The following is a 25382-nucleotide window of genomic DNA, read 5'->3' on the forward strand; positions in this document are numbered from 1 at the left end:
AAGAAGAGTATGGAGGGCCAAAGGGTCTCCTCAACCCTTTGGGTAAAAGCTGGCTGTAAAAGCCTGAGGGAAATGCAAGGGGACCCCTAAACCTGAGGTTCACCTTCATCTTACTGTGTTCTCTCTCTGGACCCCGAAGGCATGTGCAGAGACCAATCCTTTCTCTGGAGGAGTGGCAGGTGCTCAAGACAGCCCTGGGCTCAGGGACAACTTGCCACAGACAGGATCCTGCCTCAGGGCTCCTTCCTCAGGGTCATTTTTCTAGCAAGGACTTATAGAGGGGCTTAGCACATGAATGCATCAAGCCTGCAGCTGCCTGGGTACTCTGAGCACAAGGGGGCTGGGATTGTGTGTCCCATCCACCCCTACATAAGGAGGCCAAGGAAGATGTGAGCCTGGGCATCCTCTACCCTGACAAAGAGAAACCTCAGCCCCACCCACAAGTGATCAACCCGCCCACAATGGTAGAGCTGCAGACAGAGGAGCATGCATTGTGCCTGACTCACTCAGCCTTCAGTGGGGCACCCTCCTGACTCTTATACTCAATCTTCTCTCAGCCCATGAGAGGCCTTCTCTTGTAGTGTTTGTTTACCCTGAGTCGCCCCACTCAGCCTCCAGCACCTGATACTTCTGCTTAGCTGATGACCAAAGTCTGAAAATAAGAGAAAACTTGTGTGGGAGTTTGAAGGTAATTGGCCCCCATAAACTCACAGGAAGTGGCACTAATAGGAAGTATGGCCTTGTTGGAGGAAGTGTGTCACTGTGTGGGTAGGCTTTGAGGTATCCTATGCTCAAGCTACACCCAGTGTCTCAGTTCACTTCCTGTTGCCTCCAGATCAAGATGTAGAGCTCTCAGCTCCTTCTCTGTGTCTGCCTACACACCATCACGTCCCACTATGGTGACAATGGACTAAACCTTGAAACTGTAACCCACCCCCAATTAAATGCTTTTTCCTTTGTAAGAGTTGCCATAATCATGGTGTCTCTTTGTTTGTTTTTTGTTTTTGTTTTGAGACAGGGTTTCTCTGTGTTGTTTTGGTGCCTGTCTTGGATCTCGTTCTGTAGACCAGTCTAGCCTTGAACTCACAGAGATCCACCTGGCTCTGCCTCCTGAGTGCTGGGATTAAAGGCGTGCACCACCACCGCCCAGCTCGGTCATTCCTAAAACAATTAGGAAGTCTTAAGGGGGGAAGGCTTTTATTGTGAATGAGAGAGGGGGAAGAAGGGGTGGAGAGAGAGAGATCTGAAAGAGTCCAGAGCAGAGAGAGAAGACAGACTGGACGTGGCCAGGGCTATCTGAGAGTCGAGAGAGCAAAGCCAGGAGTGGAGAGAGGGAATAGTGAGTGGCTGGGGGGAGGGGAGCCCCTGAGGTGGAGGGAGTTTAGAGTGGAGGAGGAGGTGAGAAGAGTAGGATGTGAGTGCGACTTAGAAATGTATAACAGGTACTCGTGATACTGAGGGAGCCTGGAGGCCAGCATGGACTTTGATATGCTGATAGGCAGGTATATGTCAACAGGAGAGCCACATGTCCCTTCTGCCAGAGGTAAAGGAAATGACTCCTCTTGGGGGACAGAAAACCTGTTTCTCAAGTTCCTGAGGAATGCTGGCTTTTATCTAACCGCCAGAAATCCTCCTGTAGTCCAGCTTGAGCTCTTTCTGGACATATGGAGAGCCTGTGAGAACTAACAATCCTGACTCTGGATAAAGAAAAGAGCTGTTTTGTGACACCCAGGGCGCTGTTCAGCCCCCCACTGCCAGCCCCCCCACTGCCAGCCCCCCACTGCCAGCCCCCCACTGCCAGCCCCCCACTGCCAGCCCCTCACAGCGCATGGCAGCGACCCATCATCTCCCCAGAGTTGCACCTGCTCACATGCTAATCATCGGCATATGAGAAAAAGCCAGAGCTGCGGACATGACCTTGTAGGGGAAGTCAAGGTCACCACAGATGTGGTGTTGGAGCCGCAGGCCCTGGGTTCCCCCTTCTCCTTGGCTCTGGGACTTGAACCCAGGCTCTCACACCTCAGCCCTCTCTCCCCCTAGGTTTTATTAGAGAAAAGATTTCTCTGTGTATCCCTGGCTAGACCAGGCTGGTCCTGAACTTAGAGATCCTCCTGCCTCTGCCTCGTGAGTGCTGGGATTAAAGGCATGTGTCACCACCACTCAGTGACTCAGCCCTCTCTTTACTCTTTATTCTGAGGAAGGATCTCACTAAATGGTCCAGGTTGTCCTTGAACTCAAGATCCTCATGCCTAAATCTTATGAGTTGCTGGGATTAAAGGCCTGTGCCACCAAATGTAGCTTCCTTCCTCCCTCCCCCCTCCCCCCTCCTTCCTCCCTCCCTCCTCCTCCCCTCTTCCCTCCCCCTCTTCCCCTTCTTTCTCCCTCCCCTCCTCCCCTTCTTCCCTCCTCCCCTTCTTCCTCCCTCCTCCTCCCCTCCTTCCTCCCTCCCCCTCCTCCCCTTCTTCCTCCCTTACCAGATGTGTCTTCTCACCAGCGGTTTGTTTTTAAAGTCCGGGACCAACCCAGGGTCTTGTGTTACATGGATGCATGCAATCTCCATAGTCCTAATTATCTACCTATTTATTTATCTATTTAGTCATTCATTCATTTATTTATTTATCTGTTTACCGATGTACTGGTAGCCCAGGCCAGCCTCAAGCTCATCATCCTCCGGTCCCAGCTTCCCAGTGCTGAAATCCCACTTGCCACCGTGCTTGGGTTTCTTTAGTCTTTTTTGACATAGGACCCTTGCTCAGTCCTTCTGGTCTTTTCTGACGTGGCATCTGTATTACTTATTTGCCACATTGCCGTGACAAGATGCCTTACAGAAGCCCCCCCATGGAAGGGTTTGCTGTGGTCCACATTTTGAGGGTCTCACACCAGAGAAAGAACAGTGGCGGGAACACGAGCAGCTGGTCAGTCCTGCTTGAAATCCAGCAGCAGACGGAGGCCAATGCAGGTTCTCAGATCCCTTTTCTTTTTCTTTTCTATTAATTATGTTGTTTATCTTACGTAGAGAGGAGGTGGATATGTGGAGGCCAGAGGATAATTGGGAGGAAGTGGTTTCTCCTCCCATCTTCTAAGTCCCAGGATCCAACAGGCCGTCAGCCTTGGTAGCAAGCTGCTGCATCTTAACAGCCCCTCACCTTCATTTTATTCAATCCAGGACCCCAACCCATGGAGTCAAAGTGAGTCTTCTTCAATTAAATCTTTCTGAAACCAACTTCATAGACCCACTCAGGGGTGTTTCCATGGCAATCCTAAACCCGTCCAGTTGAGTAACCATTACAGGGTCGGGGTCGTACGGCGGTTGGTAGAGTACTCGCCTAGCCTGCAGGAGGCCCTGGTTAGATCCCCAGGGATTTAATTACATAAACTGTAATTCCAGAGCTTAAAAGGAGGGAGGAGGAGGATCAGGACTTCAAGGTCATCCTCAGCTACATATAGAATTCAAGGCAAGCCTGGGCTACATGAGATGCTTTTTTAAAAAATCACATTTTTTGAAAAGGCCAAGACTACTGTGCTAAATATGACCCTCAAATTCTTCAGGATTGTGACCTAGGAGGGTAAATGTTATTAACACACTCTGCCACCAGGTGGCGATCTTGGCATCCCGTGATCCTCAAAGGCCCTTGGGAAAGAGCTGTTTAAACCGGCAAACCTGTTCTTTGCGGACCAGACGAGCTTGGAAAGATGCTGGAAGCGTCTGTATATTTGTAAAGACACGCGGCATCCTTTCCAGAAGGACTTCTCACGAATCACCCAGGTCTCGCTTTGGTAGACACAGAATGTGCCCGGAGATTCTACATTTCCACTGCTGTTGGGTGGGTCAGCAGGGCACCCTTTGAATGAAGGAGTTTGGGGAAGGCATCTGAAGACATGGATCACTGATTCCTCCAGCTCCCTTGGGCCCTCTGCAATAGTCATAGTATGAGCTCTTAGCCATCGGCCGAGAATCCCTCCAGTCCCAGACTCTCCTCCCGCCTTTGGGCTCACACTGTAGCCTAGGATGCCCTCTATCTTGAAGCAGTCTGCTTTGGCCTGCCCAGTGCTGGGATTACAGGCATGTCCCACCACACCCAGCTATGTGGCCTTGGCTAGCCTTGAACATATATAGAGATCCACTTGCCTCCATCTTCTGAATGCTGGGACTAAAGGTATATACCACAGCACATAGCACTAATCAATATCCTTAAATAAATATCAGTGTCTATTTTATTTTATTTATTTTGGTTTTTCGAGACAGGGTTTCTCTGTGTAGTTTTGGTGCCTGTTCTGACTCTCAATCTGTAGACCAGGCTGGCCTCGAACTGACAGAGATCCACCTGGCTCTGCCTCCTGAGTGCTGGAATTAAAGGTGTGCGTCACCACTGCCCAGCCAGTATCTATTTTATATACTCCTGGTCTTTTACATTTTTTTTCTATTTAAGATTTTCTGGGGCATTTATTTATTTTGCTTTCTGTCTGGGGTTCTTTTTGTTTGTTTATTTTGAAAAGACTTATTTTATGTATATGACTGTTTTGTCTCTATGCATATATATGTATGGTGTGTGCCTGGTGCCCTTGGAGGCTAGAAGAGGGCCTCGGATCCCCTACAACTGGAGTTCCAGAAGGTTGTGAGCCGTCACGTGGGTATTGGGAACCAGACATAGGTCCTCTGCAAGAATAGCCAGTGTAGCCGGACAGTGGTGGAGCAGGCCTTTAATCCCAGCACTTGGGAGGCAGAGCCAGGCGGATCTCTGTGAGTTCAAGGCCAGCCTGGTCTACAGAGTGAGTTCCAGGACAGGCACCAAAACTACACAGAGAAACTCTGTCTCGGGTGTGTGTGTGTGTGTGTGTGTGTGTGTGTGTGTGTGTGTGTGTGAAGAGCAATGCTATTAACCATTGAATCATCTCCCTATTTTATTTTATTTAGGTGTGGGTGTATGTCTGTGGAGGTGTATGTGTACATGTGTGTGTAGGTACCTGCAGAAGCCTGGAGAGGGCTTCAGATTTTTTGGAGTTGCAGACTGTGAAAAGCTGCTTGATGTGGGTGCTGGGATCCGAACTGAGATCCTCATGATGGAGCAGCAAGCACTCTTAACCACCAAGCCGTCTCTCCAGCTGTTTATTTACGTATTTGAGACAGTGTCTTGCTAAGGAGCCTTGGCTGGCCTGATGCTCCCGATGTAGCCCAAGATGGCCTTGAACTCACAGTAATTCCCTTGCCTTAGCTTCCTAGGTGCTGGGATGACAGGGATGTGCCACCACAGCCAGCTTCTGGTGGCTTTTTGATGAGCAGAAGTCACTGTGGTTATGTCTTAAAGTGGCCCCTACCACTCCGTCTTTCCTTATCCCACCTGCAGCTCACCCCAGCCCTCCATGTGCTTTTTTTCATCTGGCATTGGTTCTACCAATTTGACAATCTGGGGCTGTAAGCAGGCCTGAGACTTGAACTCACCAAGTGTTCAGTGGCCTCAGCCTTTGCTAAGGTGGACATGGTCTGAGTGACTCAAGTATTTATGTGTTGGAAGCATGGTGGTGATATTGAGAAGAGGTGGGTCCTGGTGGGGGCTGTTTAGATCCCTCACCAGACCCCACCATTGAGGGTACTGAATTCTGAAGGAATTAAGGTAGTTCTCATGGGACCCTAATTTAGTTCTCAAGAGAATTAGTTGTGGGCTGGAGAGATGACTCAGATGATATGAACACTTACTGCTGTTTCAGGGGACCTGAGTTCAGTTCCCAGCACCCACACTGGGCAGCATGCATTAATAATAATAATAATAATAATAATAATAATAATAATAAAAGTCCATTACCAAAGGGTTTGATACCTTCTGTTTCACAAGTGCCCAGAGAAATCCTGCCTGGCTTACGTCTATACTTTCAGGATCCTTCCTAAATAAGCCAAGCTCCAAATGTGCAGAGGTAGAGGATGGACTGGAAGGACCCCAGGGAGAAGCTTCAGGGTGAAAAGAACGTGTGGGCCAGTAAGATGGCTCAGTATGCTTCTGTTGAAAGAAACATCATGGCCAAGAGAGAGCTGGGGAAGCAAAGAGTCTGTTTCACCTTATACTTCCCAGTCAGAGCCCACGGCTGAGAGAAGTCAGTAGGAACTCAAGTCTGGAACCTGGAGGCAGGAGCTGAATCAGAGGCCACAGAGGAGCCCTGCTTACTGGCTTGTTCTCCATGGTTTGCTGGGCTTGAAAATTTTCATACAACTTAGGACCACCTGCTGCACAATGGGCTGGGCGGGCCTTCCCACATCAGTTACTAGGGACCCACATGGTAGAAAGCAAACTCCTGAATGTTGTCCTCTGGTTCCAGCTAGGCACTATGGTGTGTGTGCATAAACACACACACACACACACACACACACACACACACACACACACACACACAAATAAGTAAAAAGAATTTGCCTTTTTGTCAACTTTTCTTCAGAAACTAACTTACCAGAGAAGCTACCAGCAAAACAAACTCATCTTGGCTCAGGACACACAGTCTGACGTTGTTTTGGTTTTGAAATGGGGCTTTCATTTAGCCCAGGCTAGCTATATAGCCAAGGTTGACCTTGAACTTCTGACCTCCTGCCTCTGCTTCCCCAGTACTAGAAGCACAGGTGTCTGTCATCACACTGGGTGTTTTTGTCTCATTCCCATCGCTCTGAGAAAATCCTCTGATGTGGGGGAGCGCCTGGAGAGACACCTCAGCGGTTAGGAGCACATGTTCTTGCAGAAGACCTGGGTTCAATTCCCAGCACCCACGGAGCAGCTCACAACCACCAATAATTCCAGTTCCAGGGGATCTGATGCCCTCTTCTGACTTCCTCAGGAACCAGGCACACACGGTGCATATATACAAAATACACATGCAGTCCAAGCACTCATACATAAAATAAACAAATCTTTAAAAATTTTTTAAAAAATACCCAACGAAAAGCAACAGGGGGGATAAAAGGGATTTATCTCATCTCACAGTGGCAGGCTATGGCCCTTCACAGTCGGGAAGTCACGTTGGCAAGAGCTTGGACTGGCTAGTCACATCCACGGTCAAGAGCAGAGAAGATGATTGTACGCATGCGTACTGCTCAGCTGCCACTCTGCCTTCCATAGTCCAGAGGCGCAAACACAGGAATGGTGTTGCCCACTTTTCAGGCTGGGTCTTTCCACATCGAGGAAGGCAGTCAAAATAATCCCCCACAGACATGCTCACAGGCCAGTTAGATCTAGATAGTTCCTCATTGACTCCCTTCCCAGGTGGTTCTAGGATGTCAAGCCGACAATCAGAAAAAACCTTTACACCTGGTTTTGGGCAGCGTGGGAGTGGGGGGGAAGAGTGGGGGGAGGAGTGGGGGGAGGAGTGGGGAGTGGAGTGGGGGGGAGGAGTGGGGGGAGGAGTGGGGGGAGTGGGGGGAGGAGTGGGGGGGAGTGGGGAGTGGAGTGGGGGGAGGAGTGGAGTGGGGGGAGGAGTGGGGAGAGGAGTGGGGGGAGGAGTGGGGGGAGTGAGGGGGAAGAGTGGGGAGTGGAGTGGGGGGAGGAGTGGGGGGAGGAGTGGGGGGAGGAGTGGAGTGGGGGGAGGAGTGGGGAGAGGAGTGGGGGGAGGAGTGGGGGGAGGAGTGGGGAGTGGAGTGGGGGGAGGAGTGGGGAGTGGAGTGGGGGGAGGAGTGGAGAGTGGAGTGGGGGGGAGGAGTGGGGAGGAGTGGGGAGAGGAGTGGGAGGAGGAGTGGGGGAGGGGGGGAGGAGTGGGGGAGGGGGGAGGAGTGGGGGAGGGGGGGAAGAGTAGGGGGAAGAGTGGGGGGAGGAGTGGGGGGAGGAGTGGGGAGTGGAGTGGGGGGAGGAGTGGGGGGAGGAGTGGGGGGAGGAGTGGGGGGAGGAGTGGGGAGTGGAGTGGGGAGTGGAGTGAGGATTAGAGTGGGGGAATGGAGGGGGGAATAGAACCCAGCACTTCCAAAAATCTGTAAAGTTCCTTTCTGCAAGTATTTGATCCTTAGTGGATTATTTTTTCCAAGTATTTATTGGGTTTGTTAGAAAAAAATAACCTAGCTGCCGCCTCATTACCTCCTGATCTAGTGCACGCCAGGCAAGCACGCTACCCACGCAGCCACATCTCCAGCCGGGCACACACACTTCTAGTCAGTACATGGTGGCATGGAGGAGCTTCTAGAGACAGCATCCGGTCCAGGCTCACTTCCTTTTCCTGGGACCCTGTAAAGGTCCTGACAGTGGGAAGAGTTTTTCCTCACGTTGCAAATTCTGGTCCCAACAACGCAAGGCTGGAGGAGGGAGGGTTGGTACACCAGAGACTAAAGGAACAATTGCTGGTACCACACCAGACAGCCTGTGCCAAGCTAGTCCAGGAAAACCACACCCAGGCCAGGAGGAAGAAAGTCCTTGTCGAGGGACTTTTTCCTAAAACCAGTAAACACTTGGAAAAAAAATCATCTGCAAAGGGTGAAACATTCGGAAAACAACCTTACAGAAAGTATCCCGTGTATTGGCTTTTGGAATAAACCACTGGGAATGTAGAACTCATCAGTAACTGTAAGCTGGCACACACTTCGGCTCTGTTCTGACTATTGAATGTGAAGAAGAGAACGAACGTGAGAGAGAACTGGATGGAAGGAGGAGGGGAAGGAAGAAGCATGAAAGATGGTCCAGCCTTTTAGAGGGAGAGGCAAGAGGATCGAGAGTTTGCGGCCAGCCTGGGCTACATAATGCGTTTCAAGTCCAGCCCAGCCTGGACTAATGAACTACACATAGTGAGAACCCATCTCAAAATAAAACAGAATAAAGTAAAATAAAATGAATAAAAACAAGACAAAATGAGAAACAAAAGAGCATGGTGGAGGCTGGGATGACAGAGAAGTTGGTAAAACGCCTGCCTTGCAAAGGCACGGACTTGAGCTGGACCCCCAGAACAGTGCAAAGAATCCAGCGACCCCGCCATTGGTCCACATGAGGCTCCGCCCACAGACAGAACAGCTTGGTTCTTCCGACACCAGAGGCAGCGGGAGTCCCTTAGGGCTACAGTTATTCATTCTCCTGGCACGTGGCCTGGTTCAGAAGATGACACTTCACAGCTCACTGAAGAGTAAAAATCCATTTTATTTAATACAACACTCCTCAGGGGTCCTGCAGCTGGGTGGCTGAGGCAAACAGGGAAGATAATGTTAGGGATGAGTGTTCCACAGCGAAATGGAGGCAGCTCCCATCCCTCCCTCAAGCCACCCTCGCAAACAGCCTGGGACCTCAGGAGATTGTTTCTTTCTTTCTTCCTTTTTTTTTTTTTTTTTTCTGTGAACTAGAGAGAAACAGGCCAGCAGTCTTTTTCCAAGGGACAGTTGTGAGCTGCCCCGTGGGTGCTGGGAATTGAACCCGGGTCTACCAGAAGAGCAGCCACTGCTCCCAACTACCGAGCCATCTCTCTAGCCCGAGATTGCTTCTTTAGCAGGGAATAAATAAAGAAAAATTAGTGAGAAAAGTACACATTTCCTTTTACTATTAAGAAAAAAAAAATACCATTTGCTGTAGCCAACTGTTTCTCCTCTTTAGGCCTTCAGCATGGGAGAGGAAAAGAAAGATCTGGAAAGCAGTTGAAGGTCACCGGTGCTCGCTCCAATCTAGTTTTGGCATTGCCTGCTTGAGGCTTGACTCCAGGTCCCCCACTCCACAGGCGTTGCTCCCCATCAGCTGCCCCCAACCCCCAAGGAGTGAAGCCACCATCCAGGGGACGAGGTGAAGCAGCACTCGATACCTCCAAGGAACAAGGTCAGCCCAGAAGGAAAAAGAAAGACAGAAAAAACAAAAAACAAAAAACCTAACTCCCGAGTCCAGACCATTTGGAACAAAAACCGGCTTCTGTGCACGAAACAGCGCCTTGTCTCTCTGAGACACAGTATTTGAGCTTCAAAATACCCCAGGGGTTTCTTCACCCCGAACTTCCTCTCACTCTTCCAAATTGCAAGGGTGCTTCTAGCTTGGAAGGTCGGTCAGGCTGGCCACTAAACAGTGCCTCTGATTCTCTTTACACCCAACATTAATAAGGCGGGAGGATTTGAGGATGGATGGTTTGGCCCGAGGAATTGCTATTTTCAGTGGGGCCAGGGCCGGTTCATAAATAAGTGCACAGGACTCTTGGGATACGGGAATCGGCTGCTCTTCTCGGGACACGGACGTCCTCTCAGGCATGTGCACCTGTCTTGGTTGTCTTAAGTTCCATCAAGGGAGTCTTTCGTTCTCTGTAGGAAAGAAGACAGGACATGTTAGGCCATGCCCTTAGGACTAGAGATTCCCCCGGAGGAGAGAGGTGTAAATTGGAGCAATACAGCCTAAGAGAACTGCAGAGGGACTGGGATGTGGGTCCTTGGGTACAGTACTTGCCTAGCGTTGCAAGGGGCCCTAGGCTCCGTCACCAGCACCACATATGGTACGTGTCTGTGATCCCAGCACCCAGGAGGCAGAGACAGGAGGATCACAAGTTCAAAGCCCAGTTCTAGGCTAGCCTGGGATATATGAGATCTTGACTCAAACAAAAACACTGGCAACTACGCCGCCATCCTCTGGGAAGCCAACTTCTAGAGCAATGGTTGTCCCAACCCATCTTCCATCCTCTCCACGCCTGCTCCTCAGGAGCTGCGGTCTCCACCCCTGCATTCTTACGGCACATCAGTAGCAAGCCACTGCATCAAGGACCCACGAGAACCCAGTGTGGTGTCCCATAGACCCTGCACAGAGAGGAACATCAGGTCCCAGAGATCTCACATCTGGCTCAAGCGAGGACCTCAGGACCTCTAGCTAACACAGACCCCCTCTCCAGTCTGCCTTTGTTTTTGAGACAGAAACTCACTCTATAGCCTGGGCCAGCCTGAGGCTGTCAGTGGTCCTCTGGCCTTAGCCTTCCCAGGGCTGGGATTGTAGGTGTGAGTCACCAGGCCATCTGAGGTCCTTGGGTCAGCCTTTTAATTAAAAAAACTTTGGCTAGGAGTGGTGGCGCACACCTTTGAGCCCAGTGCTCAGCTGACAGAGGCAGATGGATCTTTGTGAGTTCAAAGCCATCCTGGTCTACACAGCTTTTAATTTCAGCTCTGGAGCGCTTTCTGGCTTCCAGTCTAGTGAAAAATATGTTCATCCCAGGTTCAGGGAGAGTGATAAATAACACCTACCACCCACTTAGCCTGTACACACACACACACACACACACACACACACACACAAATCTTTCTAGGGGCTGGTGAAATGGCTCAGTGGGTCAAGGTAGCTTGCTGCCAAGGCTGATAAACTGAGTTCAAATCCCAAGACCCAGAGGGTTGAAGGAGAGAGCCAGCCCCCAAAAGCTGTCCCTGACTCTTGTATGCCTGTATATATGCACAAACAAACGCAGAATAAGAATTTAAGGAAAAAACTCTGGAGAACTGTTGTGGCGACAGTTACACAATATGAATGTACCTCAGGTACCAAATTCACTGTTTTTTTTAAGTGCCGGAGAAGGGCCTCATACTGCTGGGCATGGGCTCCATCACTGAGCCGCACCCCAGCTCTTGAAAGATATATTTTACAATAATACAGTGGTTAATTTTAGGTTGTGTATGTTTTACTCTAACTAAAAAAATAAATAAGGGGGGAAAAACAGCCAGGCCTGGTGACAAATGCTACAGTCCAGCATTCAGGAACATCGAGAGTTCAAGACCACTCTCAGCTGTATAGACAGTTCCCGGCTAACCTGGGCTGTCATATAATGACGACAAACAGAGTTCTGAATGGTAGCGTGAGTCACCCACTCACCTCGGGGCACCTGGACCCTTAGCTGACCCAGCGCTGTTCTCTATACCAAAGAGGATGGACTCTGCCCCAAGGATTTCATGTTCCATCAGTGATTTTGTCTGTGTGTGTGTGGACAGTGTGTGTGTATATTCAGTTGTGTGAGTGTGAACGTGTGTGCGCTGTGGGGTTCGTGTGGAGGTCAGAGGACAGTCTCACCTTCCACCTTGTTTGAGACAAAGTCTCTTATTGCTCACTGTTGCTAGCTGGCCCAAGAGCTTCTAAGGGGTTCCCCACCTCCCATCTCTGCAAAGGAATGCTGGGATTACAGATGCCTGGCTTTTGTTGTTGTTGTTGTTGGTTTTTCGAGACAGGGTTTCTCTGTGTAGTTTTGGTGCCTCTCTTGGATCTCACTCTGTAGACCAGGCTGGCCTTGAATTCATAGAGATCTGCCTGGCTCTGCCTCCTCAGTGCTGGGATTAAAGGCGTGCGCCACTGCCCCCCCCCCCTGGCAGATACCTGCCTTTTATATGGATTGTGGGAATTTGAATTCAGGTCCTCACACTTGCCATGCAAGTGTTTTGACCCACTGAGCCTTGTCCCCACCCTTTACCAATTACTAGATCAACAACATTGCTATGAAGTAGTCTGGAGGCAGCAAGGGCACCATGTACTGAGCAAGAGTCAATCACAGGTGTGACTTGAATTGACTTGGAAGATTTTGTAAACACGAAGAGAAAAGGGGCTGGGTATGCTGGGAGATTTGGGAGCAGAGAGCCCTTGAGAATGGAGAACCCCAGAGAACAGGAAGCGTCAGGGCCCACTGTTCTGAACCCTCTGTGGACACAAGACACCTTGCTACAAGTAGAACTCACAGAGGTGGGAGCAAAAGAAGACGTAAAGGTTGCCTGACATCTTGGGAACCTGGTGACCCAGGCTGCCTGGCTTCCTGGCGGGGAGCTGAGATGGTCTCCATTTTGTTTTGCTGGGTCTGGTGCTTTTAGAACACGCTGCAGACCTGAGAGGTTCAACCAGAAGGCCAAGGCTCTAGCCCTTTCCTTTGCCAGGATAGAACTGCACAAATGGCCAACAGAGCTGTGTGGCCCCGGGGGCTGGAGGCTTGCCAGCGCTGGCAGCCGCTTTCTGCCATTTCCTCCGCTCTCCAGAGAAGGGAGACGTGATCCTCGTGATCCTCGTGTCCAGACTTTCTGTAGGCCCCAGACCAAGTCTCTCCCAGACGCCTCTGTTCTCCCTCTCTTGAGGCAAACAACACTCTGGATAGCGCTGCGGGACCAACTCCACAGACAGGAAGGGCTGGGCCATCAGCAGGGCCCCAGGAACTTTGAAGTAAAGGTTAACACACCCACAGTGAGGACTGGCCTTGCTGTTAGCCACCCACGTTCAGCTATGGGATTGCCCTGCTTTCTGCTCAGAATGTGGTGCTGAGTAACCCCAAAAGCCCTCTGATTCCACCTCCTCTCCTGGAGCCCTAATTCCTACTTCTAGAGAACACCCTGTATGAGCACTAGAGAGCACCCAGTACAAGCACTTTCAGGAGTGTGCTGAGTGCTTACTTAATCCCTGCAGTATCTAGGTTGAGAAGTCACCCACTTTACAGATGTGGAAATGAGGCTGGGTAAGATTCAGGCACAAGCCTGAATATTTACATGAGTTCTATCCCTCAGTCGGAGGGAACGGACTCTTGAAAGTTACCCTGCTTGCATCATGTGCACATCTGCATTTACACACACACACACACACACACACACACACACACACACACACAGAGTTTTTTAAATAGAATTTTACATACAGATTATGCACCTAGCTAGGGCAACTCAAGATTGAATGTGGGTCTCCTAGGCCTATGCCAAGATTTCACTTTGGTTGACTCTTAAGCCTTGAGTATGTTTCCCCTGAGTGTGGGTGGGTGGGGGCATTTCAGAGCCAAATAAAGTAAACTCTTAACCACACCCGCTGTTGCCAGAGCACTTGAGGAAGAGATCTTTAAAGAAGATAAGTGGTTTTCTATGATGGCTTGGCGTTTGCAAAGTGTCTCGTTTAACCCTTAAGAAAATCCTAGTAGGCAGATGTTATTGTTGATGTCAACATTCCTTCCATCATCATTATCACCATCATCATCACCAACATTATCATCAGCGTCATCATCACTATCATTATCACCAACATTATCATCACCACCACCACCATCATCATCTCCATCCCTCTCATCATCATCACTACCACCACCATCGTTATCATCACCACCATCATTATCACCACCATCGTTATCATCACCATCATCCTTATCATCACCACCATTGTTATCATCACCATCATCCTTATCATCATCACCATCGTTATCATCACCATCATCCTTATCATCACCATCATTATCATCACCACCATGGTTATCATCACCATCATCCTTATCATCACCACCATCATCATCACCATCGTTATCATCACCATCATCCTTATGATCAACATCATTATCATCACCACCATCATCACTATCTCCACCTCTAATTTATAGGTAGGGTGCTTAGGCTCGAGGAAGTCACCCACAAGCAGGCTGTAGAACTGGGACCCCCCTCTCCAGCAGGCTCAGCCCCACTCCTGGGGCAGGTCCTATCACAGTGAAGCCCCCTCCTGGCCCTGGGGAGGAGGAAAGGGAACCATAACTGGCAATGTCTTGTTCCCGACCCCTAAGAGTCAGGGTTCCTTCCCAAATCTGGAGACCCGAACAGGTCCAGATTCAACTTCTTGCTTTTAAGTACAAGCTGTTCTCGTCCACGTTATCTGTCTGCGTGGGCCACAAACACAATTTATAAACAAGGCAGAAATGGCAGAGGAAAAATGAAGTCAGCGTGTGCCATTAAAACAAGTCAAACAATACCAAGTCAGTAGCTGGCGGAGCGACTGTCTCATTGTCCAGATATTTCCTCCAATATGTTTTCAGAAGCAAGGGCCATTAAACAAGAGGGAATGATCGCCAGGTTTGATTTCAGGAAGGAAGCCCCTCCCATTTCCCCCGCTGGGCAATTCTGTTAATTTTCTTCTGACCCCCACGGCTGCTTATTAGGGAAACTGCCTACTTCTTTCATAAACAAAATCTATTTGCTTCAAGATTCAAAATTCATTTCTCGACAGCTGGGAACCCCTGAGTTCCCGCCAAATGGCTTTATTATTTTAGGGGTAGGACTTAGCCCAAGTATTTGGAGCACCCTGGGAGCCGAGGAGATTTGGGGGGCTGAGGGAAAGCCACTCCCCCACTAGCCTGGAGTTCAGAGCCGTTGTCCAGAGCGGCCCGTTTGGTGGCAGACGAAGTAAGAAGTTGGTTCTGCAGAGGGCTGACTGCCAGGCCGCAGCCCTGTCTTGGGTGGCCACAGACACACGCAGCCATGCAGACAGCCAGAGAACTCATTTTTATCAGGGTCCTCCACTGCTTAAGGAGCAAAGTTGTCACTCATGTCACTTCTTAACCCTGAGGGCAGAGCATAGGTCAGGACTTTTGGGGACTTGGGCTCTGTTCTAGGCTCTGTGATTCTGGGCAAGCTGTTTTTACCAAGCCAAGCCTCTGTTTCTACATCTATAAAATAGGCCCCCTCACCCCTTCCAATCCAACAGTGCTTTCAGAAGCCCGGGTGGGTGCAGGCTGGAAAAAGCCGTTCATTTCTTTCCTCTTTTCCTCAAATGGATAGCTTTCCTCCACACAAAGAATGTCAGCGCCGGCCTTCCTGTCTGTCACGAGCATAATGAACTCTGTTTAACAAGAATTCAGACCCAGCCAAACAAAGGAAGCCAGGGGCCCACTGAAGGCTGCAGAAGTCTTGCTGGAAGTTTCGCCCAGACCCAAAAGGCCAATTCAGAGGCAAGTTCCTCATTTTGAAGATAATAGCTGCTCTGGTAACCCCTGTACTGCCGGGTGCCCCAGAGAGGCTGGGAACCGGAAGGCAGTGGGTTCTGCATGGATTGAACGTAACCCTTCACCCTCCCCCACTCCTTCCTTTCTTGTGTGTTCCTCTGTGTGTGTATGTGTGTGCATGTTCCTGTGTGTGGAGAGGCCAGAGGTCAATCTCAGATGCCATTCCTTAAGAACTGTTCATCTTTTTCTCTTCTTTTCTGTCTTTCTTCCTTTCTTTCCACAGACCTCTCACTGGCCTCAAGCTCACCAAGTAGCCTAGACTGGCTGGTCTGCAAGTTCCAGGGATCTGCCCGTCTTCGCCTCCCCTGGTCTAGGGCTACAGGTGTGTGCCACTACACCTGAATTTTTCACTTTGGGTTCTAGGATTAAAATCCTATTCTTGCCGGGCGGTGGTGGCGCACGCCTTTAATCCCAGCACTCAGGAGGCAGAGCCAGGCGGATCTCTGTGAGTTCGAGGCCAGCCTGGGCTACCAAGAGAGTTCCAGGAAAAGGCACAAAGCTACACAGAGAAACCCTGTCTCGAAAAACCAAAAAAAAAAAAAAAAAAAAAAAAATCCTATTCTTGTGTAAACACTGTCACTGACCAACTGACCTATCTCCCCACCCCCTCCTCTCTTCTCTTTCTCTTTTCCTCCTCCCTCTCTCATCAGAGACTTAATATGTAGCCCAAACTGGCCCTGAACTCCAGCTCTCCTTTCAAGCCTGCATTGCTATGCCTGAGACCGTCTTCTTATTTTTTTTGTCTTTAAAAAGTTTTATTAGCATATATTAATTATATACAATGGATTTCATGACATTTTCACACTGTGTTTGGATCACACATTCACATCATCTCCCCCCCACCCCAAAACAGTTCCTTTTCCCCATAGCTCCTCTTCTGCTTCCATGTCTTTTTTTTTGGGGGGGGGTGACCCAATGAGCTTCATCAGGGTTACTTACAAGAGCATGGGCACCTAACCAGTGTCTATACAAGGGAAGAGTTATCTTTCTGCCTCATCAACCATCAATTGTACAAACCCTCAGGGAATGAAGGGCCCTCCCTCATGAACCCTATCCCTTCTGTGACAGTGTGGGAACATTTTAAAATGTGTGTGGACAAATGCAAATGTTACCAGATCAATCATTTGACATCTCATGATACAATTAAGAGACTGAAATATAAGACCTAAAGCTCCTTTAGCTAACAAGAGACAGATTTTACTCTAGTCCAGGCTTGCCTTCTGCCTCCACCTCAGACATGTTAGTACTAAGGCATGCCACTGTCTTCTCATCACACGCTGAGCTGTGATGGTGTAAACAGGAACAGAGAACCAATCCTGGAGCTGGTTGAGATTGCTGGAGGAGCCCAGGGCTCCTGGTCTCAAACAGGCCATGTTAAAATGAGGTGGTGGGAAGAATTAGTGGAAAGCAGACCCTGGGCAAATTGGGAAATAGTTCACTGTTCTGTAGAACACTTTTGTAAACAACAACAACAACCAAAAACAACAACAACAAAAGTCATTCTGTAGACCAGGCTGGCCTCCCAAGTGCTGGGAATAAAGGCATGCGCCACCACGGCCCAGTGCCTTTTTGTTGTTGTTGTTGTTGTTTTTAAGACAGGAACTCAGTATATGGCTCTGGATATCCTGGAACTCTCTGTGTAAATCAGGCTTTCTTTAAACTCACAGAAATCCACCTGCCTCTGCTCTCTGGAATGCTGGGATTAAAGGCATATAGCTCTATGCCTGGCTTCTCATTTGACATTTTAAAGTTGTTTTTTATTTTAGTTTTTTGGTTTTTCAAGATAGCGATTCTCTGTGTAGCCCTGGCTGTCCTAGAACTTGTTCTGTAGACCAGGCTGGCCTCAGACTCACAGACAGCCAACTGCCTCTGCTGGGACTAAAGATGTGTGCCACTACCACCACCTTATTTTATTTTTGATTTTTTGTTTGCTTGCTTGCTTAGTTTTTCAAGACAAGGTTTCTCAGTGAAGCAGTCCTGGCTGTCCTGGATCTCACTCTGTAGATCAGGCTGGCCTCAAACTCACAGAGATCTGCCTGCCTCTGCCTCCCGAGTGCTGTGGTTAAAGGCCTGTGCCACCACCACCCAGCCGGAATAAAATATTTTAAAGATATTTTTAGCCGGGCGGTGGTGGCGCACGCCTTTAGTCCCAGCACTCGGGAGGCAGAGCCAGGTGGATCTCTGTGAGTTCGAGGCCAGCCTGGGCTACCAAGTGAGTTCCAGGAAAGGCGCAAAGCTACACAGAGAAACCCTGTCTCAAAAAAAAAAACTAAAAAAAAAAAAAACAAAAAAACAAATAAAGATATTTTTAAAGAATGGGGAACATTTAATTCATATATAAAAATAGGAAATTAGGAAGTTGCATCTCACAGTGATCTCTGCTCCCACCCTGCACACACTGTTGGCCTCTCCCTCTTCCCCAGTGGTGTCCTGAGTAGAGTACCCTGGAGAGGGCCAGGGAAATTATGATGACAGGGCCTGTGACATTTTCTACCCTATCCTTTGATGTAGAACTTTATGGTTTATAGAACTTTCAAGCACCTTCTCAAACACAATTGTCTAAATAGCTGCATCATCAAGTTAAGTGACTGCACAACTGATTACTTAACCAGTTCTCTACTTTAAAAAGGTGGGTTCTGGGGCTGGAGAGGTGCCTCAGTGGTGAAGAACATTGCCTGCTCTTCCAGAGGAGTTTGATTCCCAACAGCTATATGGTGGCTCACAACTGCTGTAACGTTAGTCCCAGGGCATTCAACAACCTCTCTGGCCTCCTCAGGCACCACACACACACACACACACACACACACACACACACACACACACACACACGGCACACAGACAAACATACAAATAGAACCCCCCCACACACATAAATAAACAAACAAAAAGGTCGCTCCCAGGTTTTTGCTGTTTTAAAGAATGCCGCCAATATCCTCTTGGGCTGCAAAGCTGCTCTCTAGATCATTCTATTTTGTCTGCCCATTCCCAGGAGTGAGGCTGGAGGATCAGGAGGCGGGAGGGTGGCTCCAGCTCTTGACATCATGCCCAAACTGCCTGAAGGACAGGGCCACCATTTCCTTTTTCCCAAGTAAGGCTCATCTTGACTCATCCTTTTGCCAGAATGCACACTGTACCTGGCTTCAGGCCGCCATTGTGAATATGGCCTTGGCCAAAAGTTTGGAAGTGGAGAGAGAAAGTCAAGGAGAATAGGAAGACCTGCACGGAAGGATCGTGTCAATGCCTTCTTCATCAGTGAGAGGTGTGTTTCACCACAAGACGGAGGCAGCGTGGGTGGATGGGGAGGATGATTTGCCTCTTTGCACAAGACCAGACCCCCACTCATCCCAGAGACTCAGTGTTGGAGCTGATTCTCCAGACAGCCCACTGAGGACATGGACTTGTGGAAACAGTAGCAAGGAGGGACCTCATCTGCTCTCTGAGGAAAGGTTCCTGTGTGGTGCTGAGGGTGGAGGTGGGTGGCTCCCCTCATGGGTGGGAGAGGTCACAGTGAGAAGGCCAGGGAGGAGGGCGTAGCTCAGCTAGTAAAGTGCTTATTTGGAATGCATGGAGCTCTGGGTTTGCCCCCAGTGTCATATAAACTGGTGTGGCAGCACAGGCCTGTAATGCCTGGCACTAGGGAGGTGGAGGCAGGAAGATCAGAAGTTCAAGGTCATCCTCAGCTACGTAGTGAGTTCAAGGCTAACCAGGTATATAGGAGACCCTGTCTCAGAGAGAGACAGAGAGAAGAAGAAGAAGAAGAAGAAGAAGAAGAAGAAGAAGAAGAAGAAGAAGAAGAAAGAAGAGGAGGAGGAGGAAGAGGAGGAGGAGGAGGAGAAAGAAAGAAGGCAAAACAAGAAAATCCTCAAAACAAAAAACTTTGAGCCATATATGGAGGCTCACTGCTGTAAATCCAGCACTCAAGATTTGAAGCAGGAAGCCGGGCGGTGGTGGCGCACACCTTTAATCCCAGCACTTGGGAGGCAGAGGCAGGCGGATCTCTGTGAGTTCGAGGCCAGCCTGGTCTCCAAAGCGAGTTCCAGGAAAGGCGCAAAGCTACACAGAGAAACCCTGTCTCGAAAAACCAAAAAAAAAAAAAAAAAAAAAAAAGATTTGAAGCAGGAGAATTACCAAGAGTTCCAGACTCAAAACAACAAACAAATAAAAACCTGCTTTTCTCAATTCTACCTGCCCTTAAACCCTGTCTTAGAATATTTCATTGTTCCCCATTAGAGGGAACAGGAACAGCCATCCCTAAGGGGACCCCTCTTCTGTCCTAGCTGGGCCAAAGGTAGTTGGCCTCCCGTAAATGTGTGAGTCAGCCTAGGCACAAGTCAATCATTTTGTCAACCTCCACCCATGAGGGAGGCCATAACAGCACCTCCCATCCCAAGTCTACACTGTAGGAGAATGAGCCCCATGCTCTGGCACCTCCTGCCCAGCCCATGTTTTCTAAAATTAGACACAAAACATGAAATGCTAAACTCCATATCCAGGCTCAGTGGTTTTCTGGGCCTTGGCTGTCCTGGAACTCCATCTGTGATCTGTAGATCAGGCTGGCCTCGAACTCAGAGATCTGTCTGCCTGTCTCCTGAGTGCTGAGACTAAAGGCTGGACTAATCCTTAAAGTGACTACACCTCTGAATTTCCTAGTAGACAGATCTAGAGGGACCAATGCTGAGGAAATGATCTCAATTTTCAAATGCCAGGAACTTGAAACTATTTTATTTATTCATTTCTTGGTTTGGTTTAGCGGTCCTGACTAGTCTGGAACTTTTTTATAGACCAGCTGGACTTGAACTCACAGAGATCTGCCTGCTTCTGCCTCCTGAGTGCTGGAATTAAAGTTGTGCACTACCATGTCCAGCTTAGTTAATTGTTCTGACTACATTTACTTAATGGGGGGGGAGGGCAGGGGGGAGGGCAGGGGGGAGGGGGGAGGACAAGGGGGAGGGCAGGGGGGAGGTGGGAGGGCAGGGGGGAGGGCAGGGGGGAGGTGGGAGGGCAGGGGGGAGGTGCACATGCCACAGTGTTCATTTGGAGGTCAGAGGACAACTTTCAGGGCTCAGTTTCTCCTTCCACCATGTGAATCACAGGATTCGAACTCAGGTTGTCAGGCTTGGTGACAAGTGCCTTTGGACCCCCTGAGCCACGTTGCCAGTGCAACCTTGGGACTCTTGGAATGTTATGATTATAAGAGAGCCTGAAAGTGTTGGTTCAGTCCCTTCATTTGACAGATGAAAAAGCTGAGCTTGGCCAAACTGACCAATGGCTGGTGCAGGCAGCCGGTGGGGATAAAGTTACTGGTTAAGGAACGGGAAAGATGAAAAGATTCTGAGGATGGACGTTGGGAACCATGACTGCCTAACAGTGTGAAAGGACTTAAGGACACTAAATCAGCCATCTCAATATTTGAGAATGGGGGTTGGGGATTTAGCTCAGTGGTAGAGTGCTTGCCTAGCAAGTGCAAGGCCCTGGGTTCGGTCCTCAGCTCTGACAAAAAAAAAAAAAAGATCTCAATATTTGAGAATGGTTGAAATGTTAAGTTTTATACATTTTTACAATACAAGGAAAGCTTAAAGTCCAAGGCCACAGTTGCAAACAGCACTCACCTCCCATGGCACCTCCCATGGCCTGCAAGCTCCCTCCTGCCTCTTTGTGACCCCACCCCCAATCTCTCCAAGGGCAGCTCCTTGGTCCGGCCCATGCCCTTCTGCTTATCTAGGGGAGTGGCTTTCCTTTGAGTTTCTCAGGGGAAAAGGGTTTAAGAGCCAAAACTACGCCCTATGAGCCATTTCCCCAAACAGCCACTGGTTGAAAGAGAGCAAAAAATGTGAGAGGGGAACGTCTGCTAAGAAGACCTGGCCCTACACCCAGCCAGAATGTCTGCTAAGACCTGGTCCTACACCCAGCCAGAATGTCTGCTAAGACCCGGCCCTACACCCAGCCAGAATGTCTGCTAAGACCCGGCCCTACACCCAGCCAGAATGTCTGCTAAGACCCGGCCCTACACCCAGCCAGAATGTCTGCTAAGACCCAGCCCTACACCCAGCCAGAATGTCTGCTAAGAAGACCCGGCCCTGCACCCAGCCAGAATGTCTGCTAAGACCCAGCCCTACACCCAGCCAGAATGTCTGCTAAGACCCGGCCCTACACCCAGCCAGAATGTCTGCTAAGACCTGGTCCTACACCCAGCCAGAATGTCTGCTAAGACCCGGCCCTACACCCAGCCAGAATGTCTGCTAAGACCCGGCCCTACACCCAGCCAGAATGTCTGCTAAGACCCAGCCCTACACCCAGCCAGAATGTCTGCTAAGAAGACCCGGCCCTGCACCCAGCCAGAATGTCTGCTAAGACCCAGCCCTACACCCAGCCAGAATGTCTGCTAAGACCCGGCCCTACACCCAGCCAGCTCCTGGCTGTCCAGATTCCACTTTCCTTCCATGTCACCCTCTGCACACACAGTGTTTCTGTTTTCTCTCTCAGCATCCCTGGCTGATCACTCCAGGATGCTTGGGGAGTAAGAGAAACCCTAGGAGCAGGACCTGTGTGGCACACTAACAGCACCCACAGATTGACACTAAGTCCCCAGGCTAGCCCAGGCAAACAGCATATGGGTGGTTGGAAATGCGAATTCTTCAACCTAAAGGACTTAAATATTCAGGCTGGGAGTGGATCGGGAAATCTGAGTTTTAACAAATCTTGAGAACCTAGAATCCAGTCCATCCCCTCATTTCACAGGCAAGGTAACTATGTTCTTTAGTTTTATATCAACTTGGCACAAGCTAGAGTTATTTAGGAAGAGGGACTCTCAACTGAGAAAACGTTTCCATCAGATTGCCCATAGGCAAGCACTTTCTTGATTAATGATTGATGTGGGGTGCCCAGCCCGCTGTGGGTGGTGTCAACCCTAGGCAGGTGGTCCTGGATTCTATAAGAAAGCAGGCAGAGCAAGCAATGAGGAGCAAGCCAGTAAGCAGCACCCCTCCATGGACTGTGCATCAGCTCCTGCCTCCAGGTTCCTGCTTTGTTTGAGTTCCTGTCCTGACTTCCCTCAGTGATAGAGCATGATGTAGAAATGTATGCCAAATAAACCCTCCCCTCCCCAAGTTCCTTTTAGTCATAATGTTTTATCTTAGCAATAGAAATCCTAACTAAGACAGTTATGGAAGTCTTGGAATGTTCCATGACTTGACCAGGACCACCCAGGGCCACCCCGGCCACACAAGGATGCTGATTTTAACTTCTACAGTTGGTAGAGTTGGATTCTTCAATGGATCTGGTGATGACTGGAATCCAAGCCAAGACAGACGGACAATGGAGAAAGTGAGAAGCATAAGGACAGTTTGCCCCAGATAACTTCCTGTAGTCTGCTTTCCTTGGAAGGTTAAAGCTCTGTTTCATTTTTCTTGTCTATCTCTTTTTCTTTCCTTTTCTTTTCAAACTATTATTATTTTTTTAAACTTTATGTGTATGGGTGTTTTGCTTGCATGTATGTCCTTGTACCAAGTGTATTTCTGGTGCCTCTGAAGGTCAGAAGAGAGTGTCAGATCCCTCGGAACTGGAGTTACAGATGGCTGTGAGTCACCATGTCCATGCTGGGAACCAAAGCCCATCCTCTCTGCAAGAGCAACCAGTGTTCTTAACCACTTAACCGCTGAGCAATCTCTCCGGCTCCTCATTCTTCTCTCTCTCTCTCTCTCTCTCTCTCCCTCCTTCCATCTTTTAAAGACAGGTATCATGTAGCCCAGCCTATTCTTGAACTTGATATATAGGCAGTGGTGACCTACATTTTTGATTTTCCAGCCTCTACCTCTGCTGTGCTGGGATTACAGGTGTGTACTGTGGTGCTCAGCATCTTGTCATTCCTTTCCATGTTAATGGTCCTTTGTTAGGCAGTTACACAAATCCCTGTCCTCTAATCTCCTTTCTGCGTCATTCCTCACTGAGATTTCTCCTGCATGTTAGTTAACCCAGTTTGTTCATCCCTTGTCGGTCAGACTTGTCTCATGTGCAAGGCCTCAGGCAGAAACCAGAAACCCAGAAGTATAAAGGAAAAAAAAACTATTCTACCAGCTTCTCCCCGCTCCCCCACTCCCACCCCACCCCCAGCCAAAGACAATGAAGCTCAGTGATCAGGAATGGGGAATCTAGCTTTTGGTACTTAGAGGCATGTTTTCGTGATCTTGGGCAAGTGTCTTACACTGTCTGTGCCTCCGTATTCTTAAGGGTGGTAGGAGGGAAAGAGTCAGACCCTAAGAGTTGATGCTCTCCTGGGCTTTTCCCTCAGTCCACTCTCAAGACCCCATCAATGATTCTAGCATGGACCCTCCCACTCCGAGAATCAGGGGCCCCTCACTCACTAGGGTCGACCTTCCGGATCTCACTGTACACCGTCTCTGTGGCTCTCGTTCCCAGAGCTGAAAAGGGACCAGGCACACAGGTCAGTAGCTGCCTCCAGGACCCAGGCCAGCTCACTGCTGTACCTACCCACCACCCAACAGTGCCCTGTCCAGAGCGTCACAAAACATGCCATTCTCAGCCCAGCGGTGGTGGGCACGCCTTCAATCCCAGCACTCGGGAGGCAGAAGCAGGCAGATTTCTGTGAGTTCGAGGTCAGCCTGGTCTACAGAGTGAGTTCCAGGACAGCCAAGATTGTTTCACAGAGTAATCCTGTCTCAATAAACAAAAAAACAAAAAACAAAACAACCCAAACCCCCCAAAACAACAACAAAACAAAAACAAAAAGACATGCCATTCTCCAACTTCAGAATATCCCGACCTAACTAGAGGCTCAGTGAGATTGAAAGTAGGTTAACAGGCCACCCTGTGAAGAGGAAAGCTGCAGAGAGAAATCTTGGCTGAGGAGCCAAGAGAGGGACTCTGCACAGACCCCAAGTCCCTAGCCTAGTGTCCCCGTCATTCTTCCCCTGCCACAGAGGCCCTGTACTAGCTGTTCTGCCAGGACTTTGCTATCAGGACTAAGGCTCCACAGAGGCTGGATCCTAGGAACTAGAACTGGATCCTGAGGTCTGGGTTAGAGCCTAGCATCAGCAGTGGCCGTATAGATCAGCTGGGACAATGGCTACTTTGCAGATAGAGCTGGCTGGGTTAGCTACCTTTGGTGACAACATCTGGGCTCAGCACAGATTCTAAGTGAAGCACTCTGGGGGGCCTGTCCTGGCATTAGTTTGATGTTTTGTACTGTCTTATTGTTCTGTTATTATGTAGCCCAGGCTATCCCAGATTTTGCTGTGTAATCCAGGATAGTCTTGAACTCCTGACTCTCCTGCCTTCATTTCCCAAGTACTGGGATTACAGACCTGTACCGTCATACCTAGGCGCACTGGTCTAGAGCTCTGCAGGGCCTCAAAGCTGTAGCCAGGGTCATAATTCTCTGGGTTAGACCCTTTCAGAACAGAAGACAAGGCTACCCGTTTATTCCATATTGAAATACACTCACAGGATGTGTATACACAGGCGTCATATACACTCACAGAGCATGAACACACTATACATACAGACATGTATCTATGTATACCCACTTGTGCACAGTATTCATACTCACAAACACAGGCATGCATACATATACCCAGAGACCCTGAGGAAGCAGGACAAAACCTGAACACATCCTAGATTCCACCTGCGGGAGAGATCAGGAAGTCTCCCTGCACAGCTGGCTGGGTATGGGCCAGCACCCTCCTCTGCCTGTCTCC

At 49.4% G+C, this 25382-nt stretch overlaps 1 protein-coding gene across 2 annotated transcripts in view; it reads right to left on the reverse strand.

Annotated features, from left to right (window-relative positions):
- Positions 1–9069: 9069 nt before the first annotated feature.
- The window catches only part of Pecam1 (platelet and endothelial cell adhesion molecule 1), a 62827-nt gene continuing 46514 nt past the window's right edge, over positions 9070–25382 (reverse strand). Inside the window, exons 14-15 of one of the 2 annotated variants that reach the window (XM_059271991.1) lie at positions 24030–24086; positions 9070–10222 (exon numbers count right to left, since the gene is read on the reverse strand). In XM_059271991.1, the coding sequence (XP_059127974.1) occupies positions 10203–10222; positions 24030–24086 (77 nt within the window). In that variant the 3' untranslated portion in view covers positions 9070–10202. The remainder of the gene's footprint in view (positions 10223–24029; positions 24087–25382) is intronic. The other variant, XM_059271992.1, reaches the window with a different exon arrangement.

The sequence above is a fragment of the Peromyscus eremicus genome, chromosome 8a (genome assembly GCF_949786415.1).
Source record: "Peromyscus eremicus chromosome 8a, PerEre_H2_v1, whole genome shotgun sequence".
NCBI lineage: Eukaryota > Metazoa > Chordata > Mammalia > Rodentia > Cricetidae > Peromyscus > Peromyscus eremicus.